Below are 24,218 nucleotides of genomic sequence, written 5' to 3'. Positions count from 1 at the left end.
ATGTATGAATCTCTGAAAGATGTATGATAGATGGATCATGGTCTCCCGACGCACTTTTCAGTGGTTATGGATGGACACAGATAAATTCAAGAGGAGGAATTCAGTTAATGGGAGGAAGGAACCAATGAAGAAGAATCTCACCACTTCACTCGGAGCTTAAGGCCCTTTCACAGGCAATTGAGTACATGCTACAGTTATCGACGTGCCAGGTTTTTGGCACCGATTGTAACAACTTAGTTTCAATGATTCAAGATTCGGGAGCATGACCGAAATTTTCAACAGAACTGAACTGAAAGAGCTGATGAAACTGAAAAGTAGATTCACAGAGTTCTCCATTGCTCTATTCCTCGTACTGAAAATGTATCGTCTGATTCATAAGATAGCAAGATCTTTTCTTACGAACATGTACTACATGTGTTGTTTTGTTCCGATCTAATTTTCCAGATCATCTCAATTTTGAGTAATATAATAACCATTTGAGGAAAACATAATGGTAAGGTTAACTTAATAAAACTGCAAATATACAGGTACTAACCGCTAAATTGGTTTTTGTTTTTTGTCGAAGTTATTGGTTTCTAATCTCTATTTCTTTATTATACTTTTTAAACCCCAAAATAGCACTTAAAATGGAGTAAATTAAATATTTTATTACACTTCAAATAATAATTGACTTTTGGGTTTTCTTAGTAAAAAAATTATATCTATCCTAGTCAATTACAGTTAAATAAATCTATTGAGGATAGTTAATGTAAATCAAAACTTAAATCTTAGTCAAATTTTACATTTAAATAGTTTAAGGAATATGACATAATCTTTTTCGCCTCAATAAAATGATTTTACGTTTTACGAATATCCACTTAAAAAAAAAAAAAGAATATACAATTTTCTAAAATATTTAGGAAAAATTGACAAAATAACAAAGAACATTTTTCCTATTTTTACATATAGTCCGAGAATCTATATATATAAAAAAATGTTGGTCTCACTCCTAAGTTATCCACGTGAAACCTCACTCTCTGACAGGCCGACACGTGTAACGGGCTTTCGTACAAATCAATTAATCAGGTGTGTTTAGAGGTTATGTCAAGTGGGCTTTTAATAAAAGATTTGGGCCTAATAGGATTTGTTAAGTACGTGCTAAGTGGATCCTAGAATTATTATCTTCATCTTCAACGCTTTGTCATCCGATCCTCTGATGCGCTACCGACAATGTCGAAACACTTGCATATCTTCACAATTACTTTGAAAAACAGGAGCCGCTACATCAAAGCAATGGAACAGAGGATTGAAGGAGCAGAGAAGAAACAGAGGAAGATGATGTCGTTCTTGGCTAGAGCGATGCAGAGCCCTTCGTTTCTGTATCAGCTACTGAAGCAGAGAGATACGAGGGTTAAGGAGCTTGAGGATGAGGCAACGGAGAGGGGAAGAGGTTCGTTCTGGCTCTAGAGATGCAAGGATATGGAAAGCAGAAGAATGTCAAGGAAGAAGAGGAGAGGACATGGTAAATCGGGGCTTCTAGGTCTAGTGGTAAAGAGCTTACAGCTGTGAGTACTGCCACCTGAGTTCGAATTCCGACCACTGGGGAATTAATATTTCGACATCACTAGGAACAAGATACCTCTGTATAATTCAAAAAAAAAAAAAAAAAAAAGGGCATGGTAGTCGAGAGAGAGTTGGACGATGGTTTCTGGGAAGAGTTACTATACCACCGCAAACAAAACAACAGCCCACACGCCTTACAAGTACTAATGCTCGATATCCACTCGATTGTTCCATACCTAAAGAATTTGTACACCAATTTCCACGATCTGCAACAAATAGTTAAAATATTGACTATTCCCAACGTATGATGCAAACAGAAGCATTAACTGACAATCATCCAATAAATCATTTCAATAAAGTTGTGAACAAACGCGAATCATCTTCCAAGAAAGCAAAAGAAAAAGAAAAACGAATTGAAGCAAATACTGGTTTAAAATTTTTTATTATTATGTGAATGTATAATCTTACGAACTCTTATACCCATATTTATAGCAGTCTTAAAACCCGATTTTTTTTCTCTAGGAATACATGCTTATCTAGAAAAATTAATTTCTATTATAAATCATGGAGTGGATTGCCATTAACCAAGATAAGAGAAGAAAGCATGTCGCCACATCAAGCCCAACCGCGGCCGCAAGGAGGAGAGAGAGTCGGCCAATGATCTAGCCGACTTAGAACTTATGATGTTTTCCTTTTCTATGTTTTAGTAGTTTTCCTATTTCCTGTTGGATTAGGATATGTACTCTTTCCATTTATCTTTATCTTGTAATCCTTATATAAGAAACCCTTGTTTATTAATAAGAACACAGAAATATTCAGTCTCTAAACTCTCTAATTACAACACGTTATCAGCACGATAGACTCCAAAACCCTGAGACAAAACCTAACCTAAAATCCTTCACACATAAACCCTAATCCAGGCGCAACTTAAAATCGATCGATCTCTCCAACCCTGAGGAACCAGACGACGCGCCACATATCAAATTGAAGCTCTTGACGAGAAAAATCCATCAGCGCAAACCGTTCGTCGATCCGATCTCAGACGCGCCCACGCTCGCAGAAACAATACACGGCGCCGCCTTGGTCTTTTGGAACCCTAACCCCGAAGAACCCTAAATTGTTCTTGCTTGCGTTCCAGCTCATCAGCATCCGATCACCTCCAGCCCTAAGGTGTTCCTGATCCTAGACGACCTCAGATTCCAGTTTGTATCACGGTTAGCTTGAGTTCCCAATCAACCAACTCGAGACCCGATAGGTAGAAGACAGCTCGCGTCCGCGTCGCAGCTCGCGTCCGAGGTTCATCCATTCATCTTGGAGGTCCGGTTTTTACAACCTGCAAAACAAAGGTAATCCTAAATTCTGAGAACATGAATCGAACCTGATTGTTTGTAAAGATTGAAACCCTAAAAACTAATCTCTAAGATGAAAGCCTTAAGACAAATAGATCAAACCCTGAAAGAGTAAATCGGAGCTTGAATAAGTCCGATCCCCTAAACCATAATTCGAGATTGATCCATTGATCAATTAAAATCAAAGTCTTAATGATTTTGAATCTCAAATCAAACTCCCTTGATCAAAGATCAAAGTTTTCGAAATCCCCTGAAACCCTAATTTGGAAAAACGGTTTTAAAATTGTTTGATTTGAAATTTGATTGTTTGTTTGATCACCTAGAGATATTGATAGGATTGTTTAAACTCGAATCTGTATTGCTTGACATGTTTAAACTAAAAATCCTAATTAAACTTGATAAAGATCTTGATTATATCATCTCATGGCCGTGTGGCCTTATTGCTTTCATAATCGAATTTGATCATACCTGATTGATTGCAATTGAACCTAGATATTACTCTAAGGATGACATTGAATTGAACAAAATAGCTGTGTGGCTCCTACTTGGCCGTAAGGCATATACCTTGGCCGTGAGGCATTGTTTGAAAGTTTAAATGTTTAAAACTCTAAATCTCGTTTTAAATCTTAAAAGGCCTTGAAACGTTAATCTTAAAACCGAATCCTACTAGTGTTTAAATCAGAAACCCTAGGATTGATTAAGGATTTCTTGCATACATATGGATCTGAATATGGATTGCATTCATACTGTTTAAATAAGAATCAACCAGCATGTAGTTTATACAATCGTAAAACCGGTTGCATTAGATATAACTGCAAGGCCGAGTGGCTTGATGAATTGATCGCACCATGGTAGTTTCTAGATTGATTGTTTTTCATAAATTCGTAAGACATGTTTGTGGCCGAGCTTGTTAATATATCTTGCGGCCGCATGATCACATTGTGAAACTCAATTTTAAATGATGATGTGATTCAGATGTCGAAAATCTCAAACAGAGACTATGCGGCCCTTAATCTCTCCAGAGATAACTACTTGCAGTGGGCGCTAGATACAAAGATCAGTTTAAGGTCAAAGGAACTTGGTGATACTATCATCAAGGGAAACAATGAGACCGATAAGAATCGGTACATGGCTATAAGTATTATACGCCATCACCTCATTGAAGGTCTAAAAGATCAGTACATCACGATGGAAAATCCACTAGAACTTTGGGATGCTTTACAGCATAGATATGATCACCAGAAAACGGTGCTACTCCCAAAGGCTAGAAATGACTGGAAGAATCTAAGATTCATGGATTATAAGTCAGTAGATGAGTACAATTCGGTCTTGTTCAAGACGGTCTCCATGCTGAGACTTTGTGGTGAAGTAGTAACCGAAGAAGAGTTACTCGAGAAAACATTCTCTACGTTTCATTCCTCAAACATAATCCTGCAGCAGCAGTACCGAATGAAAGGCTTTGCCACATACACTAATCTGATCTCGTGCCTGCTACTGGCCGAGGCAAACAATGAGCTCCTGATGAAGAACAGTGAAGCTAGACCTGTCGGATCTGCCCCATTACCAGAGGCCAATGAAGTTGAAAAGAAAAACCCCAACGAGTGCAATTACATCCAGAATGATAGGAGATCACACGGCAAAGGCCGTGGTGGATACAGGAACCGTGACAATTACTCGAACGGTCGAGATAGGTACTTGGCCGGCCGGAAAGGAAACCACAATAACCGTGGTCGTGGTTCCAATTATGGCCGTGGCCGAGGTAGTTATGGCCGTGGTCGAGGCGGCATATCCAAACCGTCTTACTCGACCAAATCCGTTTGTCACAGATGTGGAATGGGAAACCATTGGGCCAAGAACTGTAGAACCCCTAAGCACTTATGTGAGCTCTACCAAGAAAGTCTTAAGAACAAGAACCCTGAGGCTCACATGGTTCACGATTCCGGATATGAGGCCGATAATGATTCTGACATTGCTAAAAATGACCAGATGGACTTTGAGACTTCTGATTGTCTCAAGGACTAAATTTTCGATACGACTTGTCTTATTGCTTTATGATTTTCTTTTAACCTACTTGATGATTCACGATTTTTATATATATATAAAAGAGTTTGCTTTGATTTCATTATATCTTGCCTGATCTTACTTGAACATATGAATGTTTTTACTGATAAAGAATTGCCTAAAGGGCATAATATCCAAGTAAGAAATCGTGAAAGTAGTATAGTGAGCCTAGTAAAGAAACTATGGCTAAGGCATTGTCTAAAGGACATTAGATACACCCAATAATATGTGACCCATTGAGTTATGATAATATGGTTTCTAAATAGAAACAATGGGCAAACAAAAGGAAACAAGTTCCTTCATATTTTGAAAGAAAAATCGCCTAAGACCTTATAAGAAAGTGGTCGAGACTATACCTAATGATCTCTACTGATTTAAACTATGCTATAAGATCAGTATGATGAGAGGCAAGAACCGTGGTGACCATATTGAGATACACCACGAAATTTTACACTATATGGCATGATAGGATTAGCCATCCTAAAGTCTAAACTCGATGCAAAGATTGAAAAGGCACAGAGTTATCCCGTAAAAGATCTCACGTTGTGAAACATGTACACAAAGGGAAACTCATTAGGCTTAATTGTCCCAAGCACCATGACCTTATAGTATGGTCATGAGGGGGAGAGAGGATAAACCCATGATCAATACTACAAGTTCGTGTACCACTATGGTCTAAAGACCATGTTATAAATGGCTCGGCCATAAAAGGCCATTCCTCGGCCGTAGAGGCCATGTTTCAAAACGGCCAAACCATAAGGACATTACTCGACCAAAGAGACCATGTTATGAACAGGTCGGCCGCAAGGGCCATAACCGGCCAGAGAGGCCATTACCATAAAAGGTTCGGCCAAGTAAGCCATTATCTATAAGACTAAGATTCTAAAGTCTATAAGCTTGGAACATTATGATTTTACATGTATAGAATTATAATATGATCATTTGCATCAGGCCATATAAGTGAGCATAGATATTCTCATCTCAGATTGAATACGGGTCATAAAACCAGACATACACCATCTTAAGAGATTTTGAATAAACCACCACATACATACATGTGCCGTCTAAAGATGGAACCTCAGAAGAGGATTGGGAATATATGTTGGATAGGAGTATTACTTTCTCCCACGATTTATAAAGAAAACTTGAGTCAAACATGGGTGATCAGATTGTGGCCAAGTACACGGATTGCATCCGTCTATCCAAATATTAAAGGAGAAAGATTATAAGCTGGATAAAGAATGATAAGAATGGTTTTAAACCATCATTGTCTTGGCAAGATCCTCGGACTAGAGATTATGATTTAAGACGTCCAAAGAAAGATTATACAAAGCTAGCCAATAGAGAAGCTAATTGAAAGGCCAGACACTGACCCGAAAAGAAAAGAAAAATGACTAACCAGCTTAGCACCAAATGAATGTCCTAAAAGAAACATAATCAAGTTGCTATAGAGTCTATACAAGATAGACCAAGTGTTCCATAAGATAAAGGGATCTCGGATAGAAAGGAATGGTGCATGGAATGATAGATCCGAGATCATACTAGAAACCAAACAGACATTGAGAAAAGGTTGCGCAGCTACACATCTAAGGTACTAAACCATGTAGTCTTGGGACGCCAAGCTACTAGGTAACAAAGGTCCTGGATAATGAAATCTCAAAGTGATCAGATCATGTCTAGAACATAATGGAACCACATGAAAGTGTCGACACACACACACATTTGTATAAAGATACATAAGAGAATAGCACTTGAACATAAAGAGATGAACGAGGATCATGAACCCACGAATGAGTACTCATACAATCATAAAAGATCATAGAGATTAGTAAAGATGAAACGTGGAGGTTCAAAGTATCTAAAAGAGAGATGGGCGTATTGGCCATATACATATACAGAAACGCCATCTGATAAACCAGTGAAATAGATGAATCTTGTGAGATAAAGAAACCGTGAGAGAAGGTACATGATCACGAGGTCTAAGAGTGTTCATGTCTTCCTACTTAACAGCATTAGATTATAGCTTGTTACACAAGGTACTCACAGAGATCAAAGGAACAGATTATAAGGAGATAAACTCCTATGTGGTGGATGCTGCTACAAATTTTCGAAATTGACAATGGTCTGGTCATAAGAAAGAAATTAGATACAATGATGTAGTAAGCAGCATATGGATCACTGGATAAGAAGAAAGAACAGCTTCGTTCCTAAGCTGATTCATGGACTGGAACATAAAGCAGCTGCATATAGTATGTAAAAGAAATTGATCTTGGAGTTGTATAAAAGACAATCCAATACAGTCCATATATTTGAAATTCCTTGTGATTATACTAAACCTAAAAGAGGTTAGTAGGCATAGAATAAATCTATGTGGGTGTCCAACCATAAGCGTCCGGCTCCGGCCCTTCAAACTAAAGATGTCCGACTATGTCCGTCTAAGGGCGTCCGGCTCTTCAGCAAAGAACGTCTGGCTCTTCTACTAGACGCGTCCGACTTTTAAGACTAAAAGGCGTCTGGCCCTTCTTCTTGATCACGGGCTAGTAGAGACAAAAGATCAACCGGATACAAATGTATTGCAGTCCATAAGCTTGTGAGAGCCGAGATCTATGACCTAATAATATATATTTCAGTGTGTGATATAATCCACAGCAACAGAGGTCATGAGACACCATCAAGAGATGGATAAAGGACTACAATGTCCGAGATAAATACACATGGTATTGCCTAAAGCAAGAAAGATCGATGACCATATGTATGGATCATGAATATGTTCTGGCCAATAAGACATAGTATGGTAAAATTATAAAGCCATTGATATACATCTGTGTATAGAAGATACACCGAGACATAGGTTCATGATAACCATGTTTAGTACATTGTCCATGAGTACTTGGTTTATCCGACCATAGTAAAGAGTTAAGAGTAGACGATCACGTCTAGACTATGCACATATGCAAACACGATTTGCAAAGACCCAATAGTGATCTCCGAGGACAATGTGATTCACATTGCTTAGCACATATGCTTTACCGGGACACTCGATGTCAAAGGACATGAGAAACGACCTAAGAAGTCGAAGTGGTCTAATTACGGTTCAGTAATGAAACTGGCCGATTACTCCCATCCTATACATACGAGAAATATCACGCACCAAGATGCGTAGAATGTAGAACCTACACTGAGGTTCACATCAGGGGGAGTAGTGCGTGTTGTACTCTTTTTCCTTTATCATGGTTTTGTCCCACTGGGTTTTCCTGATAAGGTTTTAATGAGGCAACATGAAGCGTACTACAAAACCTGTATGGTTATGGCATCCAAGGGGGAGTGTTATAAATCATGGAGTGGATTGCCATTAACCAAGACAAGAGAAGAAAGCCTGTCGGCCACATCAAGCCCAACCGCGGCCGCAAGGAGGAGAGAGAGTCGGCCAATGATCTAGCCGACTTAGAACTTATGATGTTTTCCTTTTCTATGTTTTATTAGTTTTCCTATTTCCTGTTGGATTATGATATGTACTATTTCCATTTATCTTTATCTTGTAATCCTTATATAAGGAATCCTTGTTCATTAATAAGAACACAGAAATATTCAGTCTCTAAACTCTCTAATTACAACAATTTCCTAAACCGAAAAAGAATATCGAATGCTGGTGCACAGACATTTACATTCAGATGAAACAAATAACCTTCACAAACTCCCTACGGCAACGTTACATTAGCATTTCAAGGGTATATAATAACAAACACACACTATTAAATTCCAATCGACATTTCTCATCCACAAACTAACGTTGAAAATGAATATTTTCAAATACGTTTAAGTCACTAAACAAATGGCAAATATTCCAGGCGTATCACAGACAAATCATAGATTATACTATTTATATTTTTTTAATAGATTATAATATTTATATATTAAATAAACATAATATAATCAAAATTTAAATTTAAACAAAAAAAAAATACTATAATCTTATTCCTAAAAGAGTTATTCTAAGCCGTCGTCTAGTCCCCCGCGAATCATATTCCGCCGCTAATTGCGGCGCCACTGTTTACAACCCAAGAGAGATCAAAACTAGCCGGAGAAGAATTCCCGGAAAAGCTATCTCCGCCGGCGAACTCCTCCAACCCCTCGAAGAAATCCTCGCTCACCACTGTATCCGACAAAGACAACAAATCCTCGTCTCCGTCTAGATCTCCGACCGCTAGATCCTCCGCAGGCAAGACAAACTCGTCTGTTGACGTCACCGGAGACGATGAATAAGTAGCAATCGTGGTCGTCGGGTGATCAGATGATTTCTGACGAGTGCTCCCGGCGAGAGAATTACGGTGAGTAGGAGCTGGGTGGTTATGCTCAGCCGTGTAAGTGACAATAAAAATCGTCGCGTCGGATCTGTTTCGCTCCACTTGTTTACGGGCTAAACATCCTTTTGATGTACTACATCTGTAGTATCCTCTGTTTTAAACGGACGTACATTAGAAATAGAAACAGAGATCATTTAAAGCAGAGTCACAAAGACGGACAAGTGTTTTGTCTCGAAAGAATACACACATTCATAAGTCTTTAAAGAACAATTAATCTTTTTCATGTATAGTACCTTGGATAGGGTGAACCTTTGATGGGTTTTTGTCCGTACTTTCGCCATGCCCAAACATCGGAGTTTAAAGCCTCTGCTGCTACATGGCACACTTTCTTATGCTGTATCTTTCTGAAACAAGCAACACAACACAGAGACGTTTTAGACATCTATCTACACATATTTAAATTCGAAAATAAGTTGATGGGGTCCAACAAAAAAAACACAAAATTTCTTGGAGGATTCGACAAATAAAACGCAAAATTTCATAAACTTCTTCATGGGTTCGTCAAAAGGTTTAAGCTTTAGTGGTTCTTGTTGAACTGGTAAGAAAAATAAACGAACCTTCTTTTAGATCTAGAGGTATTGGAGCCGGTGGGTTTGCTAGTGACGCTACCAGAAGAAGCAGAGAGAGAAAGAGGACGTTTCTGGTTTTGTCTCTGTCTGGGTTCTTCTGGATAATTCAGACAAGAAAACGAGGATACATTTGATTCTTGTGTGAACGGCGTGTAGAAGTCTTGAATATCTCTGAACAAGACTGCTTTACTCTGTTCTTCGTAGGTGAACATAGGGTTCGTGTGAGATGAAACGGCGCCAGAGAAGACGGTGGTTGCAGATGAGCTGACGGCTGAGCAACCTCTGACTACGGCGTGTAGATCCCAATCGTCCGCCATTGATTTGATTTCTCAGGAGAGACAAAGGCTTCTGAGAATCTCTGTGGAGAGAAGAGAAAGCAAAGGAGACAAAAGAGAGCGCTGACTTTTTTAAGCGTAGAGAGAGATGTGTTTATAAAGAGAGTGGAGAGGATGAAAATTAAATGGGTTGAAAAATGGAGGTGACATTTTTATTAAATATTTAAATACAGTGTGAAACACTACAATTTTGTTTTTTTGATCAAATATTACAATTTTGTTCTGTTCTCTTTTTTTGTTGGTCAACTATTTTGTTGAGAAAATGACTAGGATAGCACTAAAAAAGTTTTTTGTCACAAATATAGTTTCTAAGAATAAAAATGACCAAAATAGTAGTATTTAATGTTTTATCAAAAGAGATAAATATACATTTATATCCTAATGGTAAATTAATTTAGACATTAGGGTTTAGAGTTAAAGGGTGGGGTTTAGGATTTAGGGTTTAAGGTTTAGAGTTTAGGGTTTAGAGTTTAGGGTTTAGGTTTCAAAGTTTAGGTTTTAGGGTTTAGAGTTGGAGCGTGGGGTTTTGGGATAAGATTTCAAATTTTGAAAAATAAATAAAAATTAAATTTTTCAATAGATAAAATGTTATTTTGATCATTTTAGTTTTCGAATGTTATTTTTGCGATATAAACTTAGAAAGGTGCTATTTTGGAGATTTGCCCTATTTTGTTCTGTTCTCTTATTTTGACAAAGCAAATGATTCCACATGTGAACCATTTATATATCTCACTTTTAATTAATTTATTAATTCATAAGGATATGTACACAATAAAGTTCCTACGTAATATTACTTGGAAAATATTCCAATAGCTTTCTTTGTGGCCGGATGTTATATTGTGATTATAGAAAAGTATAGCTTAACATATTAAATTGAGAAAATGACCAGAATAGCACTAAAAAAGTTTTTGTCACAAATATAGTCTCTAAGAATAAAAATAACTAAAATAACACTTAATGTTTTATCGAAAGAGATAAATATACACTTATACCCCAATAGTAAATTAATTTAGACATTAGGGTTTAGAGTTAAGGGGTGGGGTTTAGGATTTAGGGTTTAGGGTTTATGGTTTAGGGTTTAGAGTTTAGGGTTTAGGGTTTAGAGTTTAGGGGTGGGATTTAGGGTTTAGGATTTAAAGTTAAGGGGTGGAGTTTAGGATTTAGGGTTTAGAGTTAAGGGGTGGGGTTTAGAGTTTAGGGTTTAGAGTTTAGGGTTTAGGGTCTAGAGTTTAGGTTTTAGGGTTTAGAGTTGGGGAGTTGGGTTTTGGGATAAGATTTCAAATTTTGAAAAATAAAAAAATAAAAAAATTAAAATTTTCAAAAGATAAAATGCTATTTTGGTCATTTTAGTTTTTGAGGACTATTTTTGTGACATAAACTTAGAAATGTGCTATTTTGGAAATTTGCCCTGTTAAAAATAAATTATAGAGTATGTAGTACAGAAGGTGGTACTTGCCTACTTGGTAAACATACTAAAACAATTAATAAACATGAAACTAGTAACATATATGGTAAATAAATAAGATAATACCATGTGAACATGAAACAAGTGTACAGAGTAATATGAGTTGCTTATAGCTAGCTAGCAATCTGACTTTGGATCCGAACATATATTGGGAATCCTCTAAAACAAATTTCTTTTTTTGTGTAAACATGTTTTATTTTACAGTTGATTAAAAATATATATGTGCTGTATGGTTAGAATAATACTATGTGAACATGAAACAAGTGTACAGAGTAATATGAGTTGCTTATAGCTAGCTAGCAATCTGACTTTGGATCCGAACATATATTGGGAATCCTCTAAAACAAATTTCTTTTTTTGTGTAAACATGTTTTATTTTACAGTTGATTAAAAATATATATGTGCTGTATGGTTAGAATAATACTAGATTAAACATAGTAAATATCTTGTTTATAAAGCAAATTAACTATGACTGTATGAACACACTGAAACAATTGTGCCCTCGGAATCACATGTATATATGTTAATTTATCTACTATGTATTTTTATAAATTTGCATGTATATAAGAGTTATGTATAGAGAGAATAATTGTAGAAAGAGAGAAAGTATGTGCTTCAAGAGGGGTATCTAGATGCTCTTATCCTTTCTATGTCACCTAGCGTCGGAGACTAAAACCAGAAGTGGTTTCTAGTTTCTTGTTTTTCATTGACTTTATATATTGTCAAAGGCTTTGAATAATCTCTTTTTTTTTTTTTTTTTTTTTGAGCAAGGCGTTGAATAATATCTAGACTCATCTATTGTCAACCTCACACTCCTTTGACATTTCCATGCGTTTCTCACACGCGCTTTTGGCATAATGGGAAACCATACTCGCCAGTGCCTACTTTTTCTCGATGCACACAGAAGCAAAAACTAGTTTAAACTTTCTACCTTTTCAACAACTACGATTCTGGACTCTGGAGTTGGAAAATTGTTTAAGTTTAAAATGTTGAAACTGTTATAAGATAAACTTTGAAATGATCCTCCACCCCTTTACCAACTCAAGCACTATGATCATCTACTCATCAAGCACTATGATCATCCACTCATTTACCAAATCAAACACCATCTTTGATATTTTATGCATTGTTGTTCACTATAAATACCATCACTCATCTCACTCTTTTGTACACCAAAAACAAGAACAAGAGTTTATAATCAAAGAACCATTACATCTTCTTCTTCTTACTTATAATAAACTCTCTCACTCATAGTAGTGTTATTTGCTTCCTACGGGTATTAAATTCTACTCTTATTTAAATTTCTCGATACTATAAATTATAAGTTATTTCATAACACGTTATCAGCACGATCACTCTGCGATTCGGTAAAATTTATTTGTATCATTTATACCCTGTTATAATGGTCGGTATACCGCCTCTACTATTATTTATATCATGTTATAATGGCCGGAATACCGCCTATATTATTTACTAGTAATTTAATTTATTTATTGGTCGGCCGAGCCGCCTTATATCCTGTTTATTATTTATTGGTCGGCCGAGCCGCCTTATATCTTGTTTATTATTTATTGGTCGGCTGAGCCGCCTTATATTATGTTTATTATTAATTGGTCGGCCGAGCCGCCGTATAATTTATTTATTATTCTGCATTGATCGGCTGAGCCGTCGCATGATTTGTTGTCATATAACATAAATATTTCATTGTCATAATTTTTCACTTTTATGAAATTTTATAGATTTGATTGACCGTTTAATACGATATTTTCAGACTAATTTTTGGTGCACTCGATTTAACCCAACGGTCACAAAGAAAATTTTTCAAAAATTTCCCCTTTCTCCAACGGTCATGAACAGTAATTTTCATCTATAAATACAACTCATTTTCACTTCATTTCATCATCCAAAACATCTCATCTTCTCTCAAAAAAAAAAATTTCAAATCGCTCTCCTCCGATTTTTCAAGAAAGATGATTTGCGCACTTTTGTTTTTATGTGCCATTTTTATTTGTGTTTCTATTTATGGTTTATTCGATGGAGAATTTACTCCAAGTGAATTTAAGATGATTATCGGTTTAATTTTATTTACATCGCTTCTCCTTGTAATTGCTTGTATGGTTAATGTAAATGGTTTTTAAATTATGAAGTTCTAATAAAATTATTATTTTGCGTTTTACAAATGGCAAACGTCGAGAAACTCCAGTTCCCGGCTCTGAAAAAAACCGGCGAAAATTATGTCAGATGGGTCACAAATGTGAAACCTTATCTTGTAATAAAAAAAAAAATATAACCGAAGCGATAATAGTCGGTAACAAATCGCCACCCGAGCATATAGCCGAAGCGATAATCTTCCTGAAGAAGCATTTAGATGAGAATCTAACTCACGACTATGGAGACGTTGAGGATCCAGCCGTATTATGGCAAGCCTTGAAAGACAGATTTGATCATCAGAAGGAAATCAATCTCCCTCACGCTCTTGAAGAGTGGAAATGTTACAAATGTGGATGTAAAGGACATTGGTCCCGTACATGTCGTACTCCCCCACATTTGTGCAAGTTATATCAAGAATCCATAAAAGGAAAGGCTAAAGAGATGAACCTCACGAAAAACGTTGAAGGGACCTCATACCTTGAATCCTCTGATTTCGCAAATGAGCTGGACTAGAATACTCTTGAAGAGTACGGAAATGTTTCTAATAAGACTCCTGAATAGTCCTCATTTCTAATATATAATAATTATGTTTTTCAAAGAATAATGTTGTTTTAACAACAATATATGTATAATTATTGTGTGTTTTCTTTATATAATCAATGAATAAATTTCACGTTTCACTTTTATTTAATGTTTATGATAATTTCAGAAATGGATCAAAATACTAATGGAGCAAAATCCAAGAAACGGATTCGTGAAATATGCATACCAGATAGTGGAACAACGCACACTATTCTGAGACAAAAGAGATATTTCTCTGATATAAAACCGACAAGAATTGTCGTCAATACAATATCAGGTCCTGCAGACGTGATTGAAGGAACTGGTAAAGCAAACTTTACTTTGCCGAATGGAACAAAATTTTCCATAAATAATGCTTTATATTCTCCGAGTTCTAAAAGGAATTTGTTGAGTTTTAAAGACATATATCTTCACGGATATGATACTCAGTCTGCAACTGAGGATGGAAAGAAATACATGTATGTAATTTCTGAAAAATGTGGCAGAAAACACATATTGGAAAAGTTTCCAGAACTTCCTTCGGGATTACATCATACTTATATCGATGAGATCGAATCAAATCTTGTAGTAAAACGGAACCCAGAAGAGTTCACGTTATGGCATGATCGCCTTGGCCATCCAGGCAGTACAATGATGCGTAGAATCATAGAGAGCTCACATGGTCATTCACTGAAAATCCAGGAGATTTCTCAAGGGAATAAAATGACATGTGTTGCATGTTCTCTAGGAAAATTGATCGTAAGGCCATCGCCAACCAAAATCGAGAAAGAATCACCAAAGTTCCTTGAAAGAATTCAAGGTGATATATGTGGACCGATACATCCACCATGTGGACCATTCCACTATTTTATGGTATTAATTGACGCATCCAGTAGATGGTCACACATTTGTCTATTATCATCTCGAAATGTGGCATTTGCGAGATTTCTAACTCAGATAATCAAACTGCGAGCACAGTTTCCTGATTATACTATTAAAAGAGTTAGACTAGACAACGCTGGTGAATTCACATCCCAAGCATTCAATGACTATTGTATGGTAATGGGAATTGAAGTTGAACATTCGGTTGCTCATGTTCATACGCAAAATGGTTTGGCTGAATCTTTAATTAAGCGTCTGCAATTGATTGCAAGACCATTGATCATGAGATCAAAACTTCCAACCTCTGTATGGGGACATGCCATTTTGCATGCAGAAGCACTCATTCGGATCAGACCGAGTGCATACCATAAGTATTCCCCACTTCAGTTAGCGTTTGGTCGAGAACCAAACATTTCCCACTTTAGAATCTTTGGTTGTGCGGTATATGTGCCTGTAGCACCACCACAACGAACAAAGATGGGACCACAAAGAAGGTTGGGAATATATGTTGGTTGTGATTCTCCATCAATTATAAGATACCTAGAACCACAGACTGGTGACGTATTTACAGCACGTTTTGCTGATTGTCATTTTGACGAAAATGTATTCCCAGTTCTAGGGGGAGAAAACAAAAATGTTGGAAGTGATATAAAATGGAGTGTACCATCATTGTTATATCTTGATCCTCCTACTAAAGAGTCAGAACTAGAAGTTCGACGAATTATGCATTTACAGAGTATAGCTAACCAGCTACCTGATGCATTTGCAGATACCAAGACGGTAACTAAATCTCATATACCAGCTGCAAATGCTCCTGCTCGTATCAAAATGCCAAATGAACAAGAAAAGGAGGATGACACACGAGAGCCAAAAACACGCCTGAAGCGTGGTAGACCTGCTGGTTCTAAGGATAAGAATCCTAGGAAACAGAAGAAAGCTGAAATATATGATGCACCCAAAATAGCAGAAAATATTTTGGGAGAAATAAATGATAAGGACTCTGATGAATCAGAGCATCATGAATCGAAAGATAATCATGAGATTTCTATTAATTACATCCATAATAAAAGGATATGGAATAGAAATGAACAAAATGATCTTGATGATGCTTTCTCATATATCGTGTCAGGTGAGGTAAATGAAGATACCGATGATCCAGAACCGAAATCCATATATGAATGTCAAAAGAGACATGATTGGAATAAATGGAAAGAAGCAATACAAATCGAACTTGATTCGCTTAACAAACGAAAAGTGTTTGGATCTATTGTACTCACACCTGAAGATGTGAGACCAGTTGGGTACAGATGGATTTTCGTTCGAAAACGAAATGAGAAAAATGAGATTACAAGGTATAAAGCTCGCCTTGTAGCCCAAGGATTTTCTCAAAGACCTGGTATTGATTATGAGGAAACATATTCTCCTGTAATGGATGCGATCACATTTAGATTCCTGATGAGTCTAGCCGCTGATAAAAATCTTGAGATGCGTCTCATGGATGTTGTTACAGCTTATCTATACGGATCATTAGATACTGATATCTACATGAAAATCCCTGATGGATTTAAAATGCCAGAAGCATTAAGTTCCAAACCTAAAGAGTTATGTGCAATAAAATTGCAAAGATCATTATATGGGTTAAAACAATCTGGACGTATGTGGTACAATCGTCTCAGTGAACATTTAACAAAAGAAGGATATGTGAATGATCCTATATGCCCATGTGTTTTCATCAAGAAAACAACATCCGGATTTGTGATAATCGCGGTATATGTTGATGATCTAAATATTATTGGAACTCAAAAAGAAATACAAAAGGCATCAGACTATCTCAAAGGAGAATTTGAGATGAAAGATCTTGGACAGACACAGTATTGTCTTGGCCTACAAATAGAACATTCACAAAATGGTATATTTGTGCATCAATCCACATACACTAAAAGAGTGTTGAAACGATTTAACATGGATAAATCAACTCCTCTTAGCACCCCGATGGTCGTTAGATCACTTAACATTGAAAGTGATCCATTTCGACCACCTGAGGAAAAAGAAGAGATACTTGGTCCGGAAGTACCATATCTAAGTGCAATTGGAGCGTTGATGTACCTTGCAAATTGTACACGGCCTGATATATCATTCGCTGTTAATCTTCTAGCAAGATTTAGCTCATCTCCAACACGAAGACATTGGAATGGAATTAAACATGTCTTTCGTTACCTACAAGGGACTATTGATTTAGGCTTATTTTACCCTAAGGATTCAAATGGTCAAATGGTTGGTTTTGCAGATGCAGGATATCTTTCAGATCCACACAAAGCCCGATCGCAAACAGGATATGTTTTTACGATCGGAGGCACTGCTATATCTTGGCGTTCTCAGAAACAAACGCTTGTGGCTACCTCTTCAAATCATGCTGAGATCATCGCACTCCATGAAGCAAGTAAAGAATGTGTATGGCTAAGATCTATAAGCCAACACATTTGTTCAAGTAGTGGGATTGACAAAAGTACGGGGCCAACTATTCTATATGAAGATAACGGCATGTGTTGCTCAAACGAAGGAAGGATATATCAAAAGCGATAGAACCAAACATATACCTCCGAAGTTCTTCTCATATACTCAAGAGCTCGAGAAGAATAAAGAGATTGAAGTAAGATATGTTCGATCATGCGACAATGCAGCCGACCTCTTCACAAAATCACTCTCTACTTCGGTATTCAGAAAACATGTCCATAACATTGGAATGCGTCATCAGAAGGATCTATGACTGCTCAATCGAGGGGGAGCTTACGTAGTTGTACTCTTTTTACCTAACTATGGTTTTTCCCATTGGGTTTTCCTAGAAAGGTTTTTAACGAGGCAACAAAGACGTTGAGCGAGAGCGGAGAGTGACACCGGTTCCCAAGGGGAGTATTACGAAACTTAATTTAATACAAGATGGATGATCAAGGGGGAGTGTTATAAGATAAACTTTGAAATGATCCTCCACCCCTTTACCAACTCAAGCACTATGATCATCTACTCATCAAGCACTATGATCACCCACTCATTTACCAAATCAAGCACCATCTTTGATATTTTATGCATTGTTGTTCACTATAAATACCATCACTCATCTCACTCTTTTGTACACCAAAAACAAGAACAAGAGTTTATAATCAAAGAACCATTACATCTTCTTCTTCTTACTTATAATAAACTCTCTCACTCATAGTAGTGTTATTTGCTTCCTACGGGTATTAAATTCTACTCTTATTTAAATTTCTCGATACTATAAATTATAAGTTATTTCATAACAGAAACATTATACTTTAGGCATTTATGCCAACATTTTCCGTTTTAGGTATTTTGTCTAACTGAAGCATTTTCTCTGAAGGTAAGCATTTCAAATTTCGAATTTACTTTTCTGTAGGGGTAAATATTGTTGAATTCTGGCTACAATATACCCAAATCATATGTGGTTAACTATGACTGGGCTAGACCAGCTTTGGTTGAGCTGAAAAAAAATATGATCAGTGATGTGGAGATTGTCTGCCTTAGTTCAAAACAAATCAGGTAAGATTGTTTTGGCTAAATTATAATATTTTATTTTATACTTTGTATCCATTAATTATTATTTTTTAGAAAATAGGATTATATAACATTAAAACAAATAATAATTCACCGCGCAGTGTCATGATATGCAACATACTTTGTATCTTATATACCAAAACACTCTTCAAATCTACAAATTCAAACTTTTATATTTTTTTTCTCCTCTCAAATATTTGCTTCTATCCTGTATGAGTCTTAAAGATTCCTTGATTAATGAGATCGTTGACCGATTTCTCTGTACCTGAAGTCGCATCAATCAGATATCAAAACACGACCTCATCTTAATTTCCATCGCCGATGTTATGCTCTGCTACATCACCGATGATTCCCTTTATAGATGGTCACCACTGATAATTGATGTTGCCTCTGGATTGTCTTTGTTGTTTCCTTTATGTTTTAACACTTTTTTTGTTCGTAACTCTATTCTATTATTCATATTTATAATAGTACATAATATTATATATTATTTTAGATTTTAATTTTAATTTAATATTATAAATATATATATTACATTATACATTTAAGTTTAGGATTTGATGGTTAAAGTTTTAATATTTAAGAGGTCGAGCTGAAGGGAGGGTTTATGATATAGGATTTAAGGCAAATTTAATACTTTTCATAACATTTTGATAATTTCATTAACTTTTATTATACTATATATATCATATTTTAATCCATTTTTATTTTTGTGTGGATACAATGTTTCAATTTATTAATTTGATATACTATTTGATTATCAACTCACTATCAATTTCATATTATTTTGCATCCAATACTCAACTTATTTATTTACATATGCAAATAATACTAAATAATACAAATTATACTATGAACAAGTAAAAACTATATTGTGGACCAGTGAAAACTATACTATTTATGGAGTCTATACTATTTATCTATCAATTAACTATTAGTTCCATACTATTTTTGTATGATGATCAATTTTATTAATTTACGCATGTAAATGGAATGGAGCCTCTTTTCGGTACTATTTGTAGAGGGTCCATACTATGTCTTATACATGAAAATAAGATCTTCAATTATCCTCCATCGTTGTTCTTCCGTCTACATCACTGTTCCTCGTCTCATGTTTAAAAATGAACCTTTTATATGTGGTAATTAATTAAGTGATGTCTTGTTATATGCATGATTTGACTTTTAACAGTGCATATTTTATCTTATCCATATGTGTAAAATTATAGACAACATCACTTCTCATCTTTCTATCACCATCAATTTGAAAAAAAGAGTAATATCGGATAAAATTTGTAAAGTTATTATGGATTTAATTATGTCAAAAATTATTGATATTTTCTTTATTTCTAATAAGAATTTGCTTAGTTCATAAATTCCCCCTAGTTTTTGGTTGTGTTTCTATATTTTTGTGAGATTACACCTTCCAACATTAACCAATTAATGGGTTCAACATTTTGGCCCAAACTGAAAACATCAAAAGAAAATAAATCTCTACCCAACACCGAATTCGAGAAGAGGGAGATTAAAACATTAGCATAAATTCTAGCCACTTGCCAAAGTTTCCGGAGAAACGCAGGAGACCACCACAAAAAAGCTTATATGGCGTAGAACCAATGTGATACATACAATCAATTCAAGCCACCGTTACTGAGAAAAGAACATCAAAAGAACAAAAAAAAAACTCTAGGACCGCCGCAAAAGACTACCGACGAAACCACACAACAGATATAAGCAAAGAGCAAACTGAAATCCAACAGCGAGGAAAGAGAGAGGCTAAAAATTACTCCACGAGAGATAAATTGAAGCCGTAGAAGAGAAGACCCTCAAAGGAAGAGAAAACACCGAGAAAACTCGGATGAGAGGCTGATCTACAATACCCAAGTAAACCAACCACCCGAAGGCCACATCTGGCGAACTTCCACCGTGAGACTACACGCCCCCACCCCACCACCCCGAATTTAGAGTCACCAACAAACCACACCTCAAAGCTTGCACCCCAAAACACTTATTTGACGAAACAGAGGAGAGGAGGAAGACAGAGCCACCAAAGCAAGTCCTCAGAACATCAGAGAGCCATGCAAACAAATTCCAACGAACGCCCCAACCCAAACAACCAGACAGGATCTAAATCTAGAGCCCGTAAAAGATAACCAAGAAATCGCAGATGAAACTTTGAAAAATACAATAAAAGAGATACACTGCCTCTCACACCATCATAAAGGTGTCGGAGAGGCGGAGTCAAAAGCTTAAAGAGGCGGCTAGGGTTTGAAACAGAGGTGAAGGGAGAGAAAATCTCTCACTCCTCTCGTCTATAGTCATCGAGAGATTATAATTATAATTGTTTGTTGGAGAGTAAAGGTTGGGAGATGAATAACTTTGATGATTTATGATAGTTTTTACAAGTTTGTTACTCATTTTTATTACAAATTTTAAAATATTTAGATTAATTTGGGGTTAAAATTTTAAAATATTACTCGCATATATTTAATTGGGATTGTTTTTGCCTGAGGTTGTTCTTTTACATATATGAAAAATACAGTTCTAAAACGTTCAAATGAAATGTGTAAAAATGTGTCTCTACCACATCTTATCCATCAAAATGTGGCAACTGTAACCTATTCATGAATATATGTCTTCAATGTAAAATATGTCAACCCAATGCGCCATATTTTATTTTCTAATGTTTGGCACACAAAATTTGATGAATATTATGTTTAAAACTTAAAATTATGTTTGTATGAATCATTCTATCTTGTTAAATGAACACATATATTAGATCAGAGGCGGATCCATCAAGGACAATGGAGTGTCACCTGACACCCCTTAAATTTTTTTAAATATTTTTTCGTGTCAAAATGAGCAAAACTTTTATCGGTATTTATGGTAAAATTCATGTCTTGCACACCAAAACACTTATTTGACGAAACAGAGGAGAGGAGGAAGACACAGACACCAGAGCAAGTCCTCAGAACATCTGAGAGCCATGCAAACATATGCCACACGAACGCCGCAACTCAAACAACCAGACGGGATCTAAATCTAGAGCCCGCAAAAGATAACCAAGAAATCGCAGATGAAACTTTGAAAAAGACAAAAAAGAGATACACTGCCTCTCACACCATCGGAAAGGTGGCGGAGAGGCAGAGCCAAAAGCTTAAAGAGGCGGCTAGGGTTTGAAATGGAGGTAAAGGGAAAGGAGAGAAAATCTCTCACTCCTCTCGCCTATACTCATTGATGTGGTCATCAGATAAGCAACTGAACCAGAGGTCAACCCAAAGCCCTACTCAACCAGCCAAGGCGCCAAGCAGAACACATGTGCACTAAAAATGCCGTATCTTACAAACCAGGAGGGTTTAAGTCACGAGAAAATTTTTAATGGACTCTACACTCAAGAAGGAGTCCAGACCATTTGGAATAAGTCCAAAATATTCACGGAGAAAGAAGTTATGAATTTTACAAGTCAGAAGTTTTCCAGCCCGTCCATCTGCGAGTACCCGACTTTAGAAAGAGATTTAAGCTCAAGTAAGGAGCGGCCTGAAGAAAAGCCCATCATAGGAGTCAAGAGGAGTTTATCAGCTTTCCAGAAAGCCCAAGATCAGGAGAAATGGCCATGGAATTATGAAGTTATGATCCAATCTCCAAAACCGGTCAATCCAGTTCTACACTTGCCTCAATTGGAAGCTAACCGGTTCAATCAGCTTCAAACCAGACATTGGCGACCAGGAGATCATTTCAACAAATCAGGAGATATTCTAGGAGTCCAGGAGGAGTTCTGCAAGTTCATACCATGCACCAGCAACCATTGGATCATGAGGATCCTCATTTACTCAAACCTGCCTTATTTGGAGCAAACCGACATTAATGTCCAACAGCTCTTTTCTCTTCAGATCAGGAACGAGATCAGAACCTATCAAGCACCCAGGAAGGTCCCAAGGAAGCTCTCTTATCCATTAAAACCGTCCAGGTTCAAGAAGAATCAAGTTTCTCACTTGGAGCCAAAATCCCATAAAAGGCTCCAACGGCTAGTTTTTCGATTTTGTTACTTTGCTTGATTTGTTTCCTTTTCTATTTGTTTTAGAACGTTAGGACCTTTGTCTCTGAGCCTTATATAATCTCCTAGACGTCCATTGTAAAGAGCACCCTTAAACACCAAGTTAAAAGAAAGTTTATTCAGTTTTATCAAAGTTGTTCTTTGTATAAAATAACGGTCTTTAGGATTCAAAGAGAGATTCTTTGCTGTCTTATTGATTTCGTGAGTCTAGTTTGTTTGTGCAAATCAAACAAGCTCAGTACACAGATTGAGAGAGTCAATCACTTCGATCCATCATTCCATCAGATTGAGAGATTCAATCAAACCTTCCTCCGCAAATCCACTTCAGTTCATCATCTAATCAAGCTGAGAGTGATACACATCCAGCAGCTTGATTCCATCATATCCTTTGTTTATTTATCTTGTTTTATTATCATTATCATCATCATTTCATTCGTTTTCATATTTGTTTATGTTTGCATCATAAAAACTCTAAACTCATAAAAATCGGTTCTCTTTGTTTTTTTCAGGTTTAAACCTTGGTTCCACCATTTTTATCAATTCGTGGGTTACCCCTCCTGTGCCTACAACATTTTGGTATCAGAGCTCAAAGCTCCTGAATCAGGTCCATTCTATCCTTGCATCATATTTCATTTGCTTGCATTTGTTTTTATCATAAACAGAAAATCCAAAAAAACTGTTTCTTTGTTCAAGTTTTGTTTCTGCATTTGTTTTTGTGTACTTTCTGTTCATCCTCTTAAAAGCCACGAAAAAGAAAAGAAAAAGTTTTATTTGATTCATTTAAAATCGAAAATCCCAAAAAAAAGTGTTTGCATTCATTAGTTTCCATAAAAGAAAATCTCAAATATCCCTTAAAAAAATGATGTTTTGAATTTGTTTCCTTTCCATTTGCATCCATAAACTTAAAAGCCAAAATAAATCATTCTCAGTATTTTCATACCATTTCTAGTTGTCCATTTCGTTCTTACATCAAGAAAACCAAATAAAAATATTGCATCTTAGTTTAAATCATTTTTGCATATTGTTGGTTAATTCTTGCATAATTAAGAAAATCAAAAAAAAAATATCAGCATTAGTTTGCTTTCCATATTTTCTTTTCATTTGTGTTCATTGTCATTTAATATTGTTTCATTTCGAGATTTGCATTAAGAAAACTAAAAGAAAAATCATTTTTGCATAGTTTATTTCAATTCGGGTCATCATAGCATATTTTCTCGGTTTAGTTTTAATTAGCTTGCATTTTTGGTTCCTATTTTGATTCGACCAGAACTTCCCATACCTTCCTTCACTTGATCTTTGAAAGTGTTTTCAGGAAGCC

At 36.1% G+C, this 24,218-nt stretch overlaps 1 protein-coding gene across 1 annotated transcript; it reads right to left on the bottom strand.

Moving 5' to 3' along the window:
* Window positions 1-8,721: 8,721 nt before the first annotated feature.
* Window positions 8,722-10,514, bottom strand: LOC106351662 (WRKY transcription factor 22). The gene is made up of 3 exons (XM_013791430.3): window positions 9,874-10,514; window positions 9,550-9,660; window positions 8,722-9,407 (listed from the first exon to the last, which is right to left on the bottom strand). Exons 1-3 carry the CDS (start codon window positions 10,200-10,202, stop codon window positions 8,972-8,974), a joined length of 876 nt encoding a protein of 291 aa, XP_013646884.1. The 5' UTR covers window positions 10,203-10,514; the 3' UTR covers window positions 8,722-8,971.
* Between the last annotated feature and the right edge of the window lie 13,704 nt (window positions 10,515-24,218).

The sequence above is a fragment of the Brassica napus genome, chromosome C2, assembly GCF_020379485.1.
Source record: "Brassica napus cultivar Da-Ae chromosome C2, Da-Ae, whole genome shotgun sequence".
Classification (NCBI taxonomy): Eukaryota; Viridiplantae; Streptophyta; class Magnoliopsida; order Brassicales; family Brassicaceae; genus Brassica; species Brassica napus.
Note: the sequence above shows the minus strand (reverse complement) of the source record. Positions and strands in the feature narration are given on the sequence as shown.

Bases quoted from the DNA above. Each gene is read 5' to 3' on its own strand.
- LOC106351662 (XM_013791430.3), bottom strand. From the start codon at position 10,202: ATGGCGGACGATTGGGATCTACACGCCGTAGTCAGAGGTTGCTCAGCC. The intron at 9,661-9,873 runs GTTCGTTTATTT...TGCTTGTTTCAG, and splicing joins ACCTCTAGATCTAAAAGAAG to AAAGATACAGCATAAGAAAG. The intron at 9,408-9,549 runs GTACTATACATG...CGTTTAAAACAG, and splicing joins AAAGGTTCACCCTATCCAAG to AGGATACTACAGATGTAGTA.